A 19,530-nucleotide genomic window follows, 5' to 3' on the forward strand; every position below is an offset into this window, starting at 1 on the left:
CTCATTCAGAGCAGATACAGAGACCAGGGAAACGACACCCAAGGAGTGATGAATCCTTAGTCTCATAATACGCTCATTGACCGGTGTTACCTCAATTATCATTGGAGTCAGCTTATTGGACACAGCTCCAGAAACTCCTTGGGCATGGTAACCATCAGAGAGACGAGACCAATAGTATGTGCAACCACCCGCCATGATCTCGCCACTATCCGGTCTCCGAAACTCAGAGGGTGCTGCAATACCGATGTTCAAACACTTGAGCTCAGATCCAACTGCAGGAGGACGTCCGCAGGCACAGTTGGGCACTAGATATTGATGACAATTGTCTCACAATGAGCTCTTCCGCCCTTTGTCAGGTTTTGTTTTTAATCCTGCTGAGTGTCCATATCATCCTCACAGGAAACCTGGTGGGGGAGATGGTTTAATCGCCGGCAACCCGACCATGAAACAGGTTCATGCAGGTTTGCATGGTACCTGAAGCAAGTCACAGATCTAATCTGGCCTGAGCTGACAATGGTGAAGAATCATGAAAAAAAAATCTCGTATCTGGATCTGGATTCAGATCTTCACCAAAATCGAATCAATTTGTCCTCGTTACACACCCAACCTGTCCACCAAGTTTCATCTGAATCCGTCCATAACTTTTTGAGATATGCTATATATTGGTTTTTGCCCAATCACTCAATGCTAAAGAATCACATAAATATTATTGTATCCAAATTCGGATCGTCACCAGAATTGAATCAATTTGTCCTTGTCACATTCCCAACCTGTCCACCAAGTTTCATCTGAATCCGTCCATAACTTTTTGAGATATGCTATATATCGGTTTTTGCCCGATCACTCAATGCTGAAAAATCACTTAAATAATTATTGTATCCAAATTCCAATCTTCACCAAAATTTTATCAATTCTTCCTTGTCACACTTCCAACGTGACCACCAAGTTTTGTCCGAATCCCTCCACAACTTTTTGAAACATCGTGATGTGTATCGATTTTAGCAGTTTCACTCGATGGTGAAGAATCACTTTATAAACTCTTGTCTCCGGATCTTCACCAAATCGAATAATTTTCTCCTTGTTACACACCCAACCTTTCCACCAAATTTCGTTGAATCCATCCACAACCTTTTGAGATATCATGTTCATAGATGGACAAACAAAGAAACAGATAAACAGGGGTGAAAACATAACCTCCATCCACCTTCGGTGGTGGAGGTAAATATTGTTGAGGATTCAGCGGTGGCGGGATTCTCACCCGACTCTTGGCGCCACCCTCACCACCGCCGTCTCCGGAGTTTATAACGCCGGCCGGCTCAGCACAGGCCTCGGGTCACGCGTCTTCAAGCGCGATACCAACGTAATCCTGGACCTTACCAGTTGGAGAAATAGAACCCCGGTTCCAGACTGGTTTTGTCAGATGCCGAGCGTTTTCTGCCAGTCTGTAACCATTTTGGTTTTATATACCAATCGAACGGATCGTTCCTCGACACGACATGAATTAATCCATAGCAGCAACTTCATACGAACCAACCAGATTTATTGGGGAACATCGGGGAACACAACACAAGCAAAATATTCACGACAATGTTATTAACAATCGATAACCCGTTCTTAACGAGGGGATTACGGGTTTCGAGGGGATCCCTACCGAGATATGCCTTAAACAACATGCAGACAAGACAGACAGACAGCATGCAGACAAGACAGAGTACTTGGTGATGTTTCATGGACGAGAGGAAAGTGTCAAAAGCACGAATGTCGCTCATAACAAGCCGATGACCACAGATTCAAGCCCAAGCTCAAACACGCCGCGTGGCGAGATGGCGCTCGCCTTCCCCCTTCGCACCGCACGCGGTCTCCGCGCGCTCTGACCCCACGTAAGGTCGACGGCACAAGACCGTTAGATTGACGATAGGTCCCAGCTGGTTTCTCTCAAGGTCCAGCATACAAGTCCAGCCCTGGCCTGTTCGTTCACCAGACAAGGCCAACTCGAGCTGCCTGGCTCCGCAGGCTGGGTCCATGGGATTCCAAAACGTCGTTGAGCCGTGAGGTCAGCAGGGACAGTCAGAGGCTCCATCGCCAGGCGCAGGCCGAACCTGTCGATGACCTCCACTTGAAGCCGACTCCAGACTCACACAGCAGCCAGGTCCTCTCAAAGCAGATAGCAGCTTCGGCGCTCTCAGTTCCACCACCGGCCAGACTCGGCCGACTGCAGTTTCTCTCTCGGCAGAATCACCCGTCTTTCCTTTTCTATGCTCGCCTCTCAAAGCCGACTGCTGTTTCTCTCATGGCAGAATCACCTCCATCCTCTCAGTTTCTTACCACTTTTTTCCTTTCCTTCTCGCCTCGAAACCCGAGCACGCATCGAAAACCGACTGTTCCCCTAAACTGAACCACTCCACGAGGTCTTCGTTCGCCGCTTCGAAAAACCACTGGCTCCTTCCCTTAGCTCCACCCCCCTCTCCAAGCCACTCCCCCTCAGCCGACTGGGCGGGGCCTATCGTCCGGAGAGGGGAAGGCAGAAGAGGGAGCCTTCGGCACACCACCACTGTACGAACAATAAAACATGCATCCTCCATCTCCCGACACACATGTAACGTCCATTTTACCGAACAGCCTAGCTAAACACGCATTTAATGGGGGATCTGAGCTAATCCTATATTTAGTAGCCTACTAAGGGCCATTTCCGTAACAATATGATTCCTTTGGATTGAATTTAGTGTGTTTTCATTTTAATATGTTTGTTTTGCATAACCACACATTTGCAGCAGATTAATTATTTTCCCTTTTTCACTCCTCACCGGCATGTCTGTTTACAATTTGTATAAAATCGTAGAACAGCAACATGACGAATAGCGATGTACAGTCGAATAGACATTGGTGTGTGGTATGCCCAATGGTTGCCTCGACCACTGAGCATATGTTAAGTGAAATGGTCGGCAGGCAAAAATAAGCAAACAGAAGAAAAAAGGTCAGGGGTAAAATGGACTTTTTAACATTGTGGGGTTGGTGCTTCAGAAGTTTGGGAAACCAAAGTTTGTTAACCTTCACAAGTTTTTCCATAAAGATGTAAGCGAGCTGGTGACTTGGATGATGAGGAAAGGATGACCTCCACAGACCCAAGGGAAAAATGCCAACTCGGGGCGCGATGTTGGAGTTGGGCAAAACTTATCATAGATGTGGTTCTGGCCACCGCAATCCTCCAGGTGAAGTTGTTGAAGGAAAGATTACGACAGGCACTTTTACATAGGTGTGCACCACTTCCTCCACAGATGTTAACTTGGGGGTTTTGTCTGTAATTTTCTGTGATACAGTGCCTTCAGAAAGTATTCACAACCCTCGACTTTTGTCACATTTTGTTGTGTTCCAGCCTGAATTTAACCAGAGTTGGTGTCAAAGCCACCCAATGCTCGCCTGTTTATACATTTATCGTTTTAAAAAGACTAGTCTAATAATATTTTTTATAAAGCATTGCAGTGAAGTCTGATCCAAATAATTTTAAAGCAAGATTTGTATTTGTATATTGTAATCAGTAAAAAATAGTGTGGTAGATAAAAACATTATAAAGGAAATAACTTGCACCAAAAACTTTAACATTTTCACGCTCACGCCGGGGGTATCGCTTACGCAAGACATTTCAGCTTTTCATTTTTAATTGATTTGTAAAAAATTCCAAAAAACATGTTTGCACTTTGTCATTATGGGGTATTTTGTGTAGATCAGTGCCAAATTTTTTGAATATAATCCATTTTCAATTCAGGCTGTTACACAACAAAATGTGACAAAAGTCGAGGGGTGTGAATACTTTCTGAAGGCACTGTAAGAGTCAGCGACAAACTGTTAAAAATCACTGTATGCTGTGCGAACAGCTACCTGGACAGACAGCCCTCATTAACCCTCACTACATGCTGTAAGTCACAACTGAGAAGCGAAGTCGGTGATGGCGTGGCCATTAGATTTGTTACCAGTGACGGCGTGGGCCTCTGCCGCACCAAGCGGGCATCCACCGCACCAAACGGACATCCGCCGCACCAAGCGGGCCTCCGCCGCACCAAGCGGGCTTCCGCCACACCAAGCAGGCATCCGCCGCACCAAACGGGCTTCCGCCGCACCAAGCGGGCATCCACCGCACCAAACGGACATCCGCCGCACCAGACGGGCTTCTGCCGCACCAAGCGGGCCTCCGCCGCACCAAACGGGCTTCCGCCACACCAAGCAGGCATCCGCCGCACCAAACGGGCTTCCGCCGCACCAAACGGACATCCGCCGCACCAAACGGGCTTCCACCGCACCAAACATGCATCCGCCGCACCAAGCGGGCCTCCGCCGCACCAAGCGGGCATCCGCTGCACCAAACGGGCTTCTGCCGCACCAAACATACATCCGGCGCACCAAACGGGAATCCGCCACACCAAATGGTGCGGTATCCTTTCAAAAAACAAAAAATTCATCTTCAAAAATACATAAAAATTAATCATTTTCCTTCTATCCTTTTGATCTATACACCTCCTGTAACCATGAGTCTCTCCCCACCCTCATTCCTGATACTTTCCATCGACGCAGCAGCTTCACTCTGCATTTACCCTTCCAAATTCACCACACACTTCCACGATTTTACTTCAACCTTCCCTTTTCTGAATGTTACGCAATCCTTATTTAAAATAAATAAATAAATTCACTTTTGATACCTCCCATAACCACGTGTTTCTCCCGTAACCTCGCACCACGGTTACGTGGTTACATCTGTTTAGACCCCCTGCGTTTACCGATCCCAATTTCACCATTCACCTCACGATTTTTTTCGACAACACTTCCATCACCTAATCTGATGAAAACTCTCTCAAAAAAAAATAAATAATAATAATAATAAAAACGATCTCTTATAATGCTTCATCTTCCTCTTTCACACGTGTGGTTCTCTTTACTGTCTCATAATGTACAACTCTTCTGCGATTTAAACAGACTGCTCTCAATTCGACCTTTCCTTCATCCCTTGCCTAAAAAATCCAACTGTTACAGCGTTTCTTCTCTCCATTCTCTGAATTCGCCTTGATTACATCCATCAAGAAATGTGTTAAATCACATCTCTGACCTAACAATTAAAAAAAAAAAACAGTTTGCTATGAGTGTTCGCATTCCATCGTATTTCAATCCTGATCCTTGTTCATATTTATCATCTTTCAGGTTCCATTGATATTTGCTTGTCTTACTATACAGGTGATTCTTCCCTGTGCTGTTTGGTTGCATTCCACAGCAGCTTGCAGCTGCAGCTTGGAATGCTAACTTGCGCACTTGAGTTGAGAAAATGAGGAATATATATATATATATATATATATATATATATATATATATATATATATATATATATATATATATATTTTTTTTTTTTAAAGGGAAACTTCAGCTTGTGGAAGAGCAGCATACCATAACACTTCGCTTGAAAATTTGACATCACACGAAGCTTTTGCTTTTGGATGATGTTATTTTGAGATTTTCCCGGGTGGGGAAAATATCCCACCCGGCTTTCAAAGCTTAGGAAAACCGAAATGGCAGCACATGATCTTTGTTTTGTGCCCGAAGTTCAGAGTGTAGGAAGACTGCTGCCATGGCAAGCAATGTGTGGAAAAGCATAACAAAGAGCTTATCATGTCGGCAGCTGTCAGCAAGAGTTCCATTTCGAGCTGCACATCAAGCATCGACATTTTGGAGCTACATCTCGTGATTGCGGCTTACTGTTTTCAGTGAGCCAAACTTTAATAGCAGGACCATTTCAATTGTAAAAATAATTTGTGAAATAAACAGTGGAATCGTGTAATGTATTCCCACAATCTAAAAAAAATAATCATAATGTTGAGTTCCCTTTCATGGAACTTCAATGCAGGAGGAGTCCGTTTGGCCCATCAAGTTTTCCAATGGTTGCCAATCTATGTTTGTTTGTACTTGCTCTATCTTTTTAGAATGATGAGTGTCAGTTGAGGAAGCAGCACATCCCATATTTATGGGATCCCACATCCCATATCCCATATTGGTACGACTCGGCCAAGGTTCAAACCGCCAACCTGGAAGACTCAGAGTGGACGCTTTAACGATTACATCATCGAGTCTAATCAATCCAATTCACATTTATGATGATGTGCACAGTGTTTGGTTCGGAATAAGGGAATATTAAGGTAAGACCCAATATGATATTGCTTACAAGTCGAAATTAATAAAAAAAATATTTGTGCCCCATTGGCACCATTTGGCTGAGAAAGCAAGTTTTAATGCGTTTTCAAAGGTGTAGCATCATTTGTGTAGGTGCATCTATAACTTCAAATGCAGTGCCCTTCCGTTATTGGGGCAGAATTTAGAATTTAGCCAGGGTACGGGCACACAATGGTCTACCCTCTTGAAGCCTACCGTGGGAGTTTTGACACCTCCAAGCAATTACTGGTAAATGGAACAGCTGGCTTAACGTTTCTCCAAAGGACAGCTTGATTTTCGATGCGATGCAATGCTCTGCCTGTGTAAAGTACCATGACGGTAGTTTATAGTCAGGTTGGCAGTCTAATCCAGACTAGACAGGTCACAGGCAAGTGTGCTCCCTGTCAGATATCTTGGCAGCCCCCAGAAAGCATGTTTATGGGGTCATGGTGTGAACTAAAAGTTGTATAGACTTGAAGATATGTTGTCAGAAGTGAAAAAAGGCGTTTAGAGTTGTTTTGTTCTTGATTCGTAGATGATGACCCTCTTGACAATGCTCTGTAGCATTGTTTCTCAAACAGTGGGTCGTGACCCACAAGGGGGTTGCGAGTGCGTTTCTGGGGGGGGGGGGGTCTCGAGGTGCCTCCGCTAAGTAGTTGAATTACTTGGCGCAGTTACACTATCGGTGAATGGGATGTTCCCAACGACTGACCAATGTGAACTTGCATTCTCAATCTTAGTGGTGATCAAAACTAAAGCCAGAAATAGGCTGATCGATGTCGAGAGTGAGCTTTGACGTTCGTTGAACAAGACTAGTCCCTGAATTGACGTGTGCAAAAAGGAAATAAAAATGGCCCAAGTTTCAGCCTTTCTGTTACTCCTGTAGTCAGTGTTGGCATGAATGGGCCCAGCCCAGTTTTCCCCCACCGGGGTTAACCCCCACCCACCCCACCCCTCCCCCCCAAAAAACTTAATTTTTGTCTCAATGTTTTGCAAAGTCTGGTCGATTATGCAGTCCTGATGTGCGTTGCAGTTGACATGATGGGATCTGTACTTTGGTGCCTTTCACAGGCAGGTGTTGCTCAATACATGGCATGCCTGATATAACCAAACCCTGCCGTTGTTGATATATATTTGTAATATGTTACGATATTGTTGTCGCCGATAACCAGGGTTCAAGTTCCACTCCGAAGGCTATTTTAATGCCATCCAACCCGGTCTTTGATGACCAAATCTCGTGGGCTGTTAAACTACGGCTACGTCGACCAGACACATCTGAAGCCCCAAAAAGGGTCCCTGGCCACTATTGCGACGTTACTTTCTCTTGGAGCTTCTGAGCTTCCCAGGCATCATGCGTTCGCGCTGCAGACTCTATCTGATTTGAGCCGAGCGGGACTCTGGCCATGCGTGCGCCAAATAGAGTTCACGCTAATCGCTGAACCAATTGTCCATCTTATGGACAACGCGATCACCATGGGTCACACAAAAAAACCAGGAGACCAAGTGAATCAACCAGTGTGTGTGTGTATTTAAAATAAAGCACTGCAAACATTCATCAAATTTCACTACTTTGCCTCTACCTTCGATAAATCAAGCTAACTAATAGGAAGTCTTGTATAACTAGCTTATAAAGGTCTTCAGACACAACACAGGAGATGGACATCAGGTTTGATTGGACTGAAGAGAGTTGGTCAGGCAAATCCAAAAGTAGAGCCATGCAGGAGTCTGGTGGCAGTTCTTCCCCACAGCAGGGCAATACAGACAAACGGAGAGAGAGAGAGAGAGAGAGAGAGAGAGAGAGAGAGAGATAGAGATAGAGATAGAGATAGAGATAGAGATAGAGATAGAGATAGAGATAGAGATAGAGATAGAGATAGAGATAGATAGATAGAGATGGCTTGTCTGCGTGGCTGAGTGATGAGACCGGTCCAGTGGTTTAGCAGGTGTATAGCATTTCGATCCTTATGTATGTACTACTTGTGAATGTCTCTACAGCTGGAGAGGAACTCGGGTGGAGTTTGAAACAACAAAGGGCTGACTTTGTGTCGATTTTCATGGTCACTTTATGCAACTTCCTGCAGCTGGAAGACCATGGGAGGAGTGAACTTATCGATAATACTAGCCACGGGGGGGGGGGGGGGGTAATTGATTAGGTGAGAGCTGATTGGTTACTCCCTCCAGTCACAGGTGAGACGTGAATGGCTCTTTTGTTTTCATTTATATGCTGACTGCTCTTGACATTTGCACGTGGTACATGCTTGGGAGCCTCGGTGGTATGCGTTTCTGTCTACCCTGTCGCTGATGATTTGCCAATAAGGCGATGAAACCGGTCTGGCAGCTGAGACGTGTGTCACACTCTAAGATTGCATGCGTTTTAACCTGGTATCATGGAGTGACACAAGTTGCTCCCCACAATTTAGAAAGGAATTTGTATTTTGTTCAGTCTGCCGGAGATAACTCGCTTTCTCTTTGTGAAAGACACCGCAGCATCTTTAATATCCACTGGCGCCCCAATTGCTGGCAAATGGGCCAACAACGTGATGTTTTTCCGATAGACAGCTCAGAAGCGAGTGCATACATCTTGAGGCTATCCTGTCAGCACGTACAAAATATGGATATCAGTCGACATCATTGTACTTCCACACAAAGCTACAAAGCCATTGGTTGACACTGAACAAATTGATGCAGGACACGGGATTTGAAACTGGAATCCCAGCATCATGAGTCACGTGCTCAAATGGGAGCATAAAACATTTATCCTTATATTTATTTATTTATTTATTTTAAACAAGAGTGGCCCTTTGCATGTTAATGTTCTCATGGGAAATGTGTTGTTTTGTTTTTTTGAGGGGGCGTTGCAGCAGAATTGCCTTTTACTAATTTATTTATTTACTTATTTTGGCGAAAGCAGAAGTCTTGGAGGAAGTTGTTGCACACAGATAGTTCTATGCTGACTTTTTATTGCAAACCGTTTTTTAAATCGTTGTCCTCTGCATAATTAAACTTTTCTAATCATTCGATGGCCTGGCAAAATACACTACATGGCCAAAAGTATGCGGACACCCCTTCCAATTAGTGGATTCGGCTATTTCAGCCACACCCATTGCTGACAGGTGTATAAAATCAAGCACACAGCCATGCAATCTCCATAGACATACTGTACATTGACATTAGAATGGGCCATACTGAAGAGCTCGGTGACTTTCAACGTGACACCATCAAAGGATGTCACCTTTTGAACAAGTCAGTTCATCAAATTTCTGCCCTGTCTAGAGCTGCCCCGGTCAATGGTAAGTGCTGTTATTGTGAATTGGAAATGTCTCGGAGCAAGAACAGCTCAGCCGCAAAGTGGTGGGCCACACAAGCTCACAGAATGGCACCATCGAGTGTTGAAGTCAGCATTCCAATTCATCCCAAAGGTGTTCGATGGGGTTGAGGTCAGGGGTCTGTGCAGGCCAGTCAAGTTCTTCCACACCGATCCCGCCAAACCATTTCTGTATGGACCTCACTTTGTATATGGAGGAGGAATATGAAGGAACATTTGTGTCTGGAGGAATAATGGTAGCGTGGAAAAGTCGTTTGTCGTCGGTTGCAACACTCATTACTGAGTTCCAAACTGACTCTGGAAGCAACGTCAGCACAAGCACTGTTCGTTGAAAGCTTCATGAAACGGGTTTCCATGGCCGAGGCAGCCGCACATAAGTCTAAGATCACCATACACAATGCCAAGCATTGGTTGGCGTGGTGTAAAGCTCACCGCCATTGGACTTTGGAGCAGTGGAAACGCGTTCTCTGGAATGATGAATCATGCTTCACCATCTGGCAGTCTGACGCACAAATCTGGGTTTGGCTAATGCCAGGAGAACGCGACCTGCCCAAATGCATAGTTTCAACTGTAAAGTTTGGTGGAGGAGGAATGATTGTCTGGGGCTGTTTTTCATGGTTTGGCCGAGGCACTTTAGTTTCAGTGAAGGGAAATCTTAATGCTACAGCATACAATGACATTCTAGATGATTCTGTGCTTCCAACTTTGTGGCAACAGTTTGGGGAAGCCCCTTTCCTGTTTCAGCATGACATTGCCCACATGCACAATGCGAGGTCCATACAGAAATGGTTTGGCGAGATCGGTGTGGAAGAACTTGACTGGCTTGCACAGAGCGCTGACCTCAACCCCATTGAACACCTTTGGGATGAGTTAGAACGCCGACTGCGAGCCACAACTAATCACCTAACATCAGTGCCCGAACTCACTCATGCTCTTGTGGCTGAATGGAAGCAAATCCCCACAACAATGTTCCAACATCTCGTGGAAAGCCTTCCCAGAAGAGTGGAGGCTGTTATAGCACCAAAAGGGAGACCAATTCCATATTAATGCCCATGATTTTGGAATGAGATGTTGGATGAGCAGGTGTCCACATACTTTTGGCCATGTAATGTAGCTTATAGGTATGCACACTAGCCTCTGAGCTCTCTAGTCTGGGTATTTTTTCCAGTTTGAACCAGCTAAAAACTGCCACCCTGGTGTTTCGCAGGTAAGGTGTGGTATCAATGCGTGCATCGTCCCTCCGAGGCACCTTCCCTTCGAGGCACCTTAAGCAGGACGACCCATTTGCCAGCACAGGTTGTGGATGTTAAAGATCCCATGCCCCACGATGTCTTTTGCAAACAGTAGGCGAGCTATCGCAGACACCTTGGCTGAATTACAAATTCCAACAACCTTCAATAGAACGTATGAAAGACTTGTGCCAAAAACTTTCCCCAGGTAACCCCACAAAACGGAATAATTGGGTCTGTTAAAATAGTAGTAGTAGACTTGAAAAATAATTTATTAATACAGTTTTGTTTCTCAGAGGTATGAATGGATTAAGTGAGCACTGTGTATTGAATACTATAAACATCAGGGTAAGAGATCAATTAAATCATCGTTATGTTGCTATCTTTTCTTTCATACAGGAGATGTACAATTCTTTTAAGTACGAAGAAAAGATCACCGATGTTGAGGCTGACGTACAGAAAGTAAGTTTGTTTCGTTTACATCTCAGTAAATGTTGACTCAGGAGCCTGACCACATGAATTGATAAGTAAAACGTGTTCTCGGCTTCCACTAATCAGTGGATTTGTACTTTATTTGCCTCAACGTTTCTTGTTAAGAAAGTTATTTTACCCATTTACTGATGCCGTGATGATTATGGTTCATGATTTATTGGTAGATTTGTGTGAATGGTGAACAAAATAAACTTCAAGTTAATACTTTGATAGATTTTAAAGATTTGAAAAAAAAAGTATGCACTCTAATTATTGTTTTTACCAAACTCCTTGGTAAAACTCGAAGTTATCTTCCTTTTACAAAGTGAGGGGAAAACAATCAAACAGAAGCGAGAGGAAAACATATTTGAAAAAAAAAATCCCAAAAAAACAAATGCAATGTGAAACTAGAAGGACACTCAGTAGAGCGCGTACCTCTGCCACGCGATACCTGATCCAGGAGAACATATCGGGCCCAATAATTTTTTGAAACATCATGCTGTATATCATATTTGGCCCCATCTCTCAATGGTGAAGAATAACGTTTAAAACAAAAAAATTATCTCATCAGGATTTGGATTCAGATCTTCACCATGATCACACACCCACCCTGTCCACCAAGTTTTGTCTGAATCCATCCACAACTTTTTGAGATATCATGCAATATCATTTTTAGCCTGATCTCTCAATGGTGAAGAATCACTCAAAAAGTAAATAGTTCTTGTATCCGGATTCGGATCTTCACCAAAAGTGAATCACTTCGTCCTTGTCACACACCCACCCTGTCCATCAAGCTATTGTCTGAATCCGTACATAACCTTTTGAGATATCATGTAATATCGTTTTGGCCCCATCTCTCATTGGTGAAGAATCACATAAAAAATTCTAGTCCAGATCTGGATTCAGATCTTCACCAAAACTGTGTTGCTGTCTTTGGCCGGCCATCTGCATGCACAAACATTTTCAGAACATTTGCTTGAAAAACTGTGGCCAAAAATCTTTTGACAGACAGACAGACACGAAGAGATAAATACGACAGCCCAACATAATTGGCAAAATAATTTTTTTCGCCAAGTAACAGACAGACAGACAGACAGGGGTGAAAACATAACCTCCTTCCACCTTTGGTGGCAGAGGTAATAATATAAGGTGTTCAGAAATCTTCTCAGCGATGAGATGTACAGGTAGTGGACAAAAAAACTGGAAACACCTGGGTAAATGAGGGACACCAAGCAATGGCTTCCACACAGGTGTGGCCCACATTTTAATTAAGCAAATAACATCCAAGCATGCTTAGGGTCATGTATAACGATGCTGCACAGGCCTGGTTGCCAATAATTATGGTTAGCATGACTGCAAGAGGAGACCCCCCCAATGTCTCCATCCACAGAGCATGTGTGGTCCCTCAATGGTTTGATGATCATGACACTGATGTTATCCAGATGTCATGGTTTTCTCAGTCACCAGATCTGAACCCAATGGAGCATTTATTGGATATTCTGGAACAACGCCTGAGACGAGCATTTTCCACCTCCATCAAATGGGTGTGAGTTGATTGATTTTGTGGAAGAATGGTGCCACAGCCCTCCTGCAGAATTCCAGACGCTGCTGGACTCTATGCCATGGCGCATCCAGGCCGTACTGTCCGCATGTGGTGGCCCAATGCCATATTAAGTGACTTTACATTGGTGTTTCCGGTTCTTTTTGTCGACTACCTGTGTGACATAAATATACCATTATAGAGAGAACCATCACAGCAATAAGTCCCAAAATTATTTTTTGTTTCAAGGGATATAAAGGAGAAACAAAGAACAAATGACCTGCAAAATGAGACCGGAAGATGAATGATTTGTGAGGGGTGACGCATTAAATATCGACCTACAATTGGTCTAATGTCGGATAAAGTCCCTCAACAACTGATTTAAAAAGAATCTGACTCAACCAATCCTAAGTTTTGAAGATTGAGGCTCATAGAAGAACGAGGTGGCATAGAGTAAAAAGGCAAAGGATTGACAGTGGAGGCCACATTTGGACACAACAAGCAAGGAGATGTGCAAACATGAAAAGAGACTGAAAGGTCGGGTTAACGGGGGGGGGGGCGGGCGGGGGAAGGCACTTCCACAAACGGGGGAAAAGAGGAACAAAAGAGTGGAGATGTGTGTGAGCCTGGACTTTTGGAGTTTAACCTGGAGGGGGTTACTGGAACAGCGGAGTAAAGTTGCTGGAGAAGCTCAGAAGGCTAAGCAAGCAGAGATAGTTCGATCGGTGGAGAGACAATTTAAATATCACCGAGAGGCCAACGACCGGTCTGCGATGTGAGAGCAGCCAGCCTTGTGTTTTTGCCTCCTTGCAGAAGATGCTGATAATGTTGAGTGTTGCAAGTGTTCAAACCAGTGCTCAAATGCAAAGAAACAAAACATATCACTGCAGTAAGTTATGTGGAATAGAATTATCACGAAACTCGAGCAATGGGCCATTAGACGAACCAAACTCGTCATTTCGGTCGATAATAGACTACACTAAAGGACACCAGCAGAAATTGCAAGAGTTGTCCATCAATAACAATGTGATCCATTGTTTGAGGAATAAAAATCTAACAACTTGCAGGAAAGAGGTTTAAACACTTTTAAGCAATATGAGGGTTACAGATTCCCAATGAAACGCTGATATATTTGACCTGCATGCAAATGCACCCTAAATTGTCAAATCGAAAGTACCAGCATGTCCATAATCACCTCGTTTTGTACGCAGCCTACGGCTGCTGGTTGCATCATTGCTGGGAGCCTGGCTGTACCGCTGATACAGTGCCCTATGTATGTTGGAGCAGGAATTTGTAATTTGCTCAGGGTGCCGGTGATGGCTCTCCTACTCTTCATGAAGGACACCATGGGATCTTTAACTTCGACTAATTAATGCTGGCAGAGGAAAACACCCGTTTAACCTCATCCGAAGGCTCGCTCTGCTTGCGAGGCACCAGGATACCAGTTTATAGCTGGGCCAGGATTCAAACCCAGCCGAGATGACTCAGAGGCGAGTGTGCATACCTCTCGGCCATGCTGCCAACCCCACCATACTCAAATGGCCAGAGCAAAAACAAATAACTAAATGAGGAAAAATAAATAATTACTGCCACACAAAAGAACCATTAATTTTTGTTAAATTTGTCTCGGTAATGACAGACTGTCAGCATGATTATAACTTTTGAAACCAGTAATGGGTGAGCAGCTTTGGCACTCATGGTAGCGATAGTGGTGGGGGAGGGTGGGTGGGTGTCAGGGAGGGGTGTTGTGGGACTGTTGCATACTGAACATGGTTTATTGTTACGTTTGAGTTGAGGCAGTGATTGGAACTCCATGTAAGAGGTAGATTGTCCCTTTGCAATGCTGATGTACATGTCTACCCACAATGCTTTGTGGCATCCTGTTTTCCTTGCATTGATTATATCATACTTGCTTCCTCCTGTATTTTTTCACTCTTTCAATATATATATATATATATATATATATATATATATATATATATATATATATATATATATATATATATATATATATATATTGTATTTTTATTCATCCCATTTACTCCCATCCTTGTTCTTTCACCCCAGCTTTCCAGACAAATTGAAAGCAAATTCTCGCGTTACCTGGCAGCTCTGAGCCGTAACAAGCAAGCTGTGGAGGCTGCATACACAGCTCACCTGAGCTCACCTTTGACTATCGCCCATGCTTGCTGCAGCCTTCCTACCACCATGCTTAGGTAGTGGAAGTGGTAAACTGCCTTTGAATATGGAACTAGGAAATGGGTGGCTCAAAAATTGATGGTGACAAAGATAAATAATGTAAGGGAGGCAAATATTATTGAATTAATGATGATATCGGTGATTATTTGATGGAATATTCAATGTTTGCAGTTATGATGCGAGTTTTGGAGCAAATATTTCTCGCTCGTTCAGTTGTGACCGTGCCTCAGTTGCGACCACTGGAGCAGCCTTCAGCCCTGGGAGGGAACTGGACACAGGTCCGTTTTCATTTTCTCACTTGAAATATGTTTTGTAATATGGAGCTGCCATTACATATAGAATGCAGTTGGCATAGAGAAACCCTTCATTATTAAAATGCCAACAGCACTCGTTATCCCCACGCTTTAAGAAAAAAAAGGGGGGAAATATTGTAATTGGCTCTGTCTGTCAGTCCAGCATGCTATCTCCTCCTAAACGGTTGAGGAGAAATTCACCAAACTTGGAAGTTATGATCACCACATGGCAAGAAGGTGCGAGAGCAGTATCAATTTTGGCCCCGCCCCTTGGGGCCTGAGGGCAGGGTCAAAAGGTCACATACCAACAAGTAAAAAAGACATAAAATGTCATAGCCTCCGTTGTTTTAGTAATTTTGCTGTATGGAGTTAAAGGGTTAGCCTATATTTATGAACAGCTAAAATGGCCGCCAGTCTACCAATCGGCCATCTTTGATCAGATTGCAAAATAAAGTGAGGGGCATGTGTAAGCCATCATGTACTGTGTTTTTACAAAGTTTGAACAAAATCGGACCATGCATGTGTGAGAAATGGTTGGGGACACATTTAAGTTACAAAATGGCTGCCAGTCGGCCATTTTGGATCTGATGTTGAATGATAAATGACCTGCAAGTACAATCAATCATTCATTATCTGTATGCCAAGTTTGAACAACATTGGTAAATGCATTTCCGAGAAATGGTTGAGGACGTGTTCAACATCGGGTTTTTTTTTTTACAACTAAAATGGCCGCCAGTTGGCCGTCTTTGATCTGATCTCGAAAAAAGAATGGCGTGCTTATATGAACTTTCATTCATTATCTGTGTGCCAAGTTTGAACAACATCGGTAAATGCACGGTCCGAGAAATGGTTGAGGACGTGTTCAACATCAGAGTTTTTTACAACTAAAATGGCTACCAGTCGGCCATCTTGGATCTGATATCGAAAAAATAATGGCATGCTTATGTATACCATTATGTGTTGTGTTTGTGCCAAGTACGAATAAAATCAGTCCATACATGTCCAAGATGTTGCGGACGCACGCACACACAGACATGAAAATCGAGATCAAATCCATAAACCCCCGTTTTGGACTAAGTCCAACGGGGGCTAAAAGTGCAATTACGGACACATTTTCAAACATTTTAAAGAAAACTTTGTATATGCAATCAATATTGGTGGATGCATTAAATATTTAACGACTTTTTGGATTCGACCCTCGGTTCATGCCCCAGGGAATGGGGACTTAGGGGTCACAAGAGTCAAAGCAAGATTTTTTTTTAACTCAAAATTTGATATTGAGTCATTCCTGGTGGAACCTTTTACTATCTTTCAACTTTGTTTTAGGTGGGAAGAGTGGGGACTTTTAGGTGGGAAGTGAAACCTCTGAATGAGGTTTCCAGGGATCACATTGAAATGATGAAATGATCAAGAGGACTTGGATTGTCTAAGGAGTGAGTTTGACACAGTAGTATGGCATTGATTTTGCTTTGTCTCTACTTTTCCATAACTCTAAAATCCCCAGTTCTGGGAAAGAACCTTGAGACTTTGCCTGGTCTCCGTTGGCAGTTTTACAGCTCTGAAGAAGGAATCTTTACCGTATTTCCTGCTGTTCATCTAAAATGCCAGCGTCCTTTTGAGCATCGCAGTCGGTAATAAAGATTCATTTCTGTCCTTTTTTTCCACCTCGATATGCTTTTCGTATCAAATATTCATTTAGATCAATTGAGCCCCTGAGCATTAAACCAGGCTCTCCCATGTCCAGGGTCAAGTTTATGTTAAGTGCATAATAGTAAACTGTCAAGATTGGTGCACCTTTGGTGCTTAAGGCCCGGTCACACCTTGACGTTTTAGCCAACGTATGCCGATTTTTGAATTTTTTTTCTAAAACGCTGGCACACGTTGAATACGTTATGGGTAAGTTTTGATAACATTGAGAGCACGCTGAAAAACACTGCCATACGTCGTTGTACGCTGGCTTTAAACGTTGTACTTTTTGGTTGTCCTCAAATTTTTTCATGCTTAAAATTTCACGACGTATGCCGGCGTATGACTCACACGTTCTGCTACGCTGGCCACAAGTTGTATGCACGGTCTGCGATCGTTGACAGACGTCAACACATGCTACTTGTAAGTTAATCATTAGTTGAGACACGCCGAGGTAATGTTTAGCGTACCCGAAACTTATTTCCTACCTATGATTAACGTGTTGTTGGCACGTTACGCGATCGTTGCCACACATCGACAGACGTTACTTTTAAGTTACTCATAGGCTGAAAGACGTCGGTATAATGGATCGTCCTTGCGTCAGCGTCCACGGCCACGGCCAGGACACTTATTTGCAGCATTCTTCAAACTTTTCTTCGGCATGACGAGGATGTTCACACTTCGATGTCTAGCTTGGCTATGATTCCAATTGTCCATCGGCAGCGTCTATTTAAAATAGTCGAGTTTGAGCGTTTTAACACGTTCAGAAGAAACGCTTCAAATTTCCAAACCCCAGCGTCAAAAAACAAAGGCGAGTGACAGCAATTTAAATCGTTCATTGTAAACAATGAAAATAGCTGAGTGGTACCGTTTAAAAGTCGTTGAGTGTAAAAAAATCCAATTGTTGAGCGCAAGCGTCTACTTTCAATAGTGGAGATGCAGCCATTTAAATCGTTGAGTTTATCATTTAAATCGTGAAATCGTTAAACGCAAGGACGATCCATCATAACCCACACCCTCCGCCTCACACTCACCTACTACTGCCAACATGAACAAACTACTACTAATACTAATACTAATACTAATACTAATACTAATACTAATACTAATACTAATACTGATACTGATACTGCTGACATGGACATCGACTCAAAAAGGACTCGAAAACACTGTTGGGTTCCCCTTTTATGAGCAGCATTTTTATATACCAATTCCCAAAACCGCTGGGAACACGTCTTTATATGGCAGTTGTAAGCCAGAAACACGTTAATTTTTTTTTTTTTGTCGACCGGAAGACGTCATTGGAAGACGTCATACAAAAAAATCTACATACGTCGATGTGTGTTGGGACTACGTAAAGAATTGGTTCAAAGCACGTCAAACACAAGTTAGAAATAAGTTTCGCGTAAAAAAGACATTACCGCGACGTGTTTCGACTTATGAGTAGCTTATAAGTAGCCTTTGTGGACGTGTGTAAGCGTCCACATATCGTGTGTAAAACTTATCCCCATCGCATGCGGAACGTGTGTCATACGCCGAGTACGTCGTAAAATTTTGAACATGTTTAAAATTTCTTGACGTACTCTACTTACTACGACGTATGATAGCGTACTTTAGCGTTGTACTCACGTATACCAAACTTAGTCATACCGTATTTGACGTGCCCCAACGTTTTAGACACATTTTTCTTAGGTCGGCATACGCTGGCAAGATCGCCAAGGTGTGACCGCGATGTTGACACTTCCATTTCTACGGCAGTTATGATTCGAATCGTTGTGCGTCAGCCTTTTAATAGGCTACGTCACGACATCGTCGGCGATGCGTGCAACGCGCTATGCCTAAGTTAGACTATCGTTGGGCATCGGTTGTGTAGGCCGACAACAGGTTCAGCATTCGTTGGTATAAGTTATCTATAACACAACGAAACGTTCTGTGTCCGTTACCAATGCGTTATACATGAGACCAAGTCGCTATGAATACGTCCAAATCTTTAAAAAAAAAACATCAAAAGTTCAACATAAGCCAGCGTTTTACATACATTTTAATACGTTGCCATCGCTGGCTAAAACGTCAAGGTGTGACCGGGCCTTTATCTTAATTTTCAAAATGTTTGATGTTGATACTGGTCTTTGTTCATTTGGGGTTGAATGGGATTCTAAATGAGGACTTGAACTTTGGATACCTCTTTCTCAAAAGTTGTCTCAGGATGTGTATCCCTCTTTACTTCTCAGGAGTTCAGATATTGTTTTGTATATACTTGTTCATAACCTTTTACAGCTTCAGAACCTGCATACATGTACTGTATGTTGAGTAATGGTTGCTAAATTTACAAAAATGTCCTTCTCGAACTCTCTATTTCTGCAAAGCTGGGTTTACGCTGGGACGGCACGACCACGGCCTAAACTTGTAGTGCTGGTGCTGGATGTTGGAAGAGACACGGCAGAGAGCCAGTTACGAGTTGGGCGTGGAGCGGCTGAGGCAGTCCTGTCGACACTCGGGCATCGTGATTATGTAAGGAAGGCTGATGGGATCCAGGACTCAAGGGGTTGTTGACTAAATGCCAGTGTAATTTGAGGATTTTGTTTTTACTCAATGTGAACG

The 19,530-nt window shown here is 43.4% G+C and overlaps 1 protein-coding gene across 4 annotated transcripts in view; it reads left to right on the forward strand.

The window, feature by feature from the left end:
• The window catches only part of CACHD1 (cache domain containing 1), a 63,677-nt gene that overhangs the window by 23,998 nt on the left and 20,149 nt on the right, over window positions 1-19,530 (forward strand). For all 4 annotated transcript variants that reach the window (XM_085846594.1, XM_085846592.1, XM_085846593.1 and 1 more), the window contains exons 2-6: window positions 11,140-11,202; window positions 14,819-14,967; window positions 15,122-15,228; window positions 16,748-16,874; window positions 19,296-19,440. In XM_085846594.1, the coding sequence (XP_085702720.1) occupies window positions 11,140-11,202; window positions 14,819-14,967; window positions 15,122-15,228; window positions 16,748-16,874; window positions 19,296-19,440 (591 nt within the window). The remainder of the gene's footprint in view (window positions 1-11,139; window positions 11,203-14,818; window positions 14,968-15,121; window positions 15,229-16,747; window positions 16,875-19,295; window positions 19,441-19,530) is intronic.

The sequence above is a fragment of the Eptatretus burgeri genome, chromosome 11 (assembly GCF_056783735.1).
Source record: "Eptatretus burgeri isolate ZD-2024b chromosome 11, Ebu_testis_v1, whole genome shotgun sequence".
In the NCBI taxonomy this organism is placed as follows: Eukaryota; Metazoa; Chordata; class Myxini; order Myxiniformes; family Myxinidae; genus Eptatretus; species Eptatretus burgeri.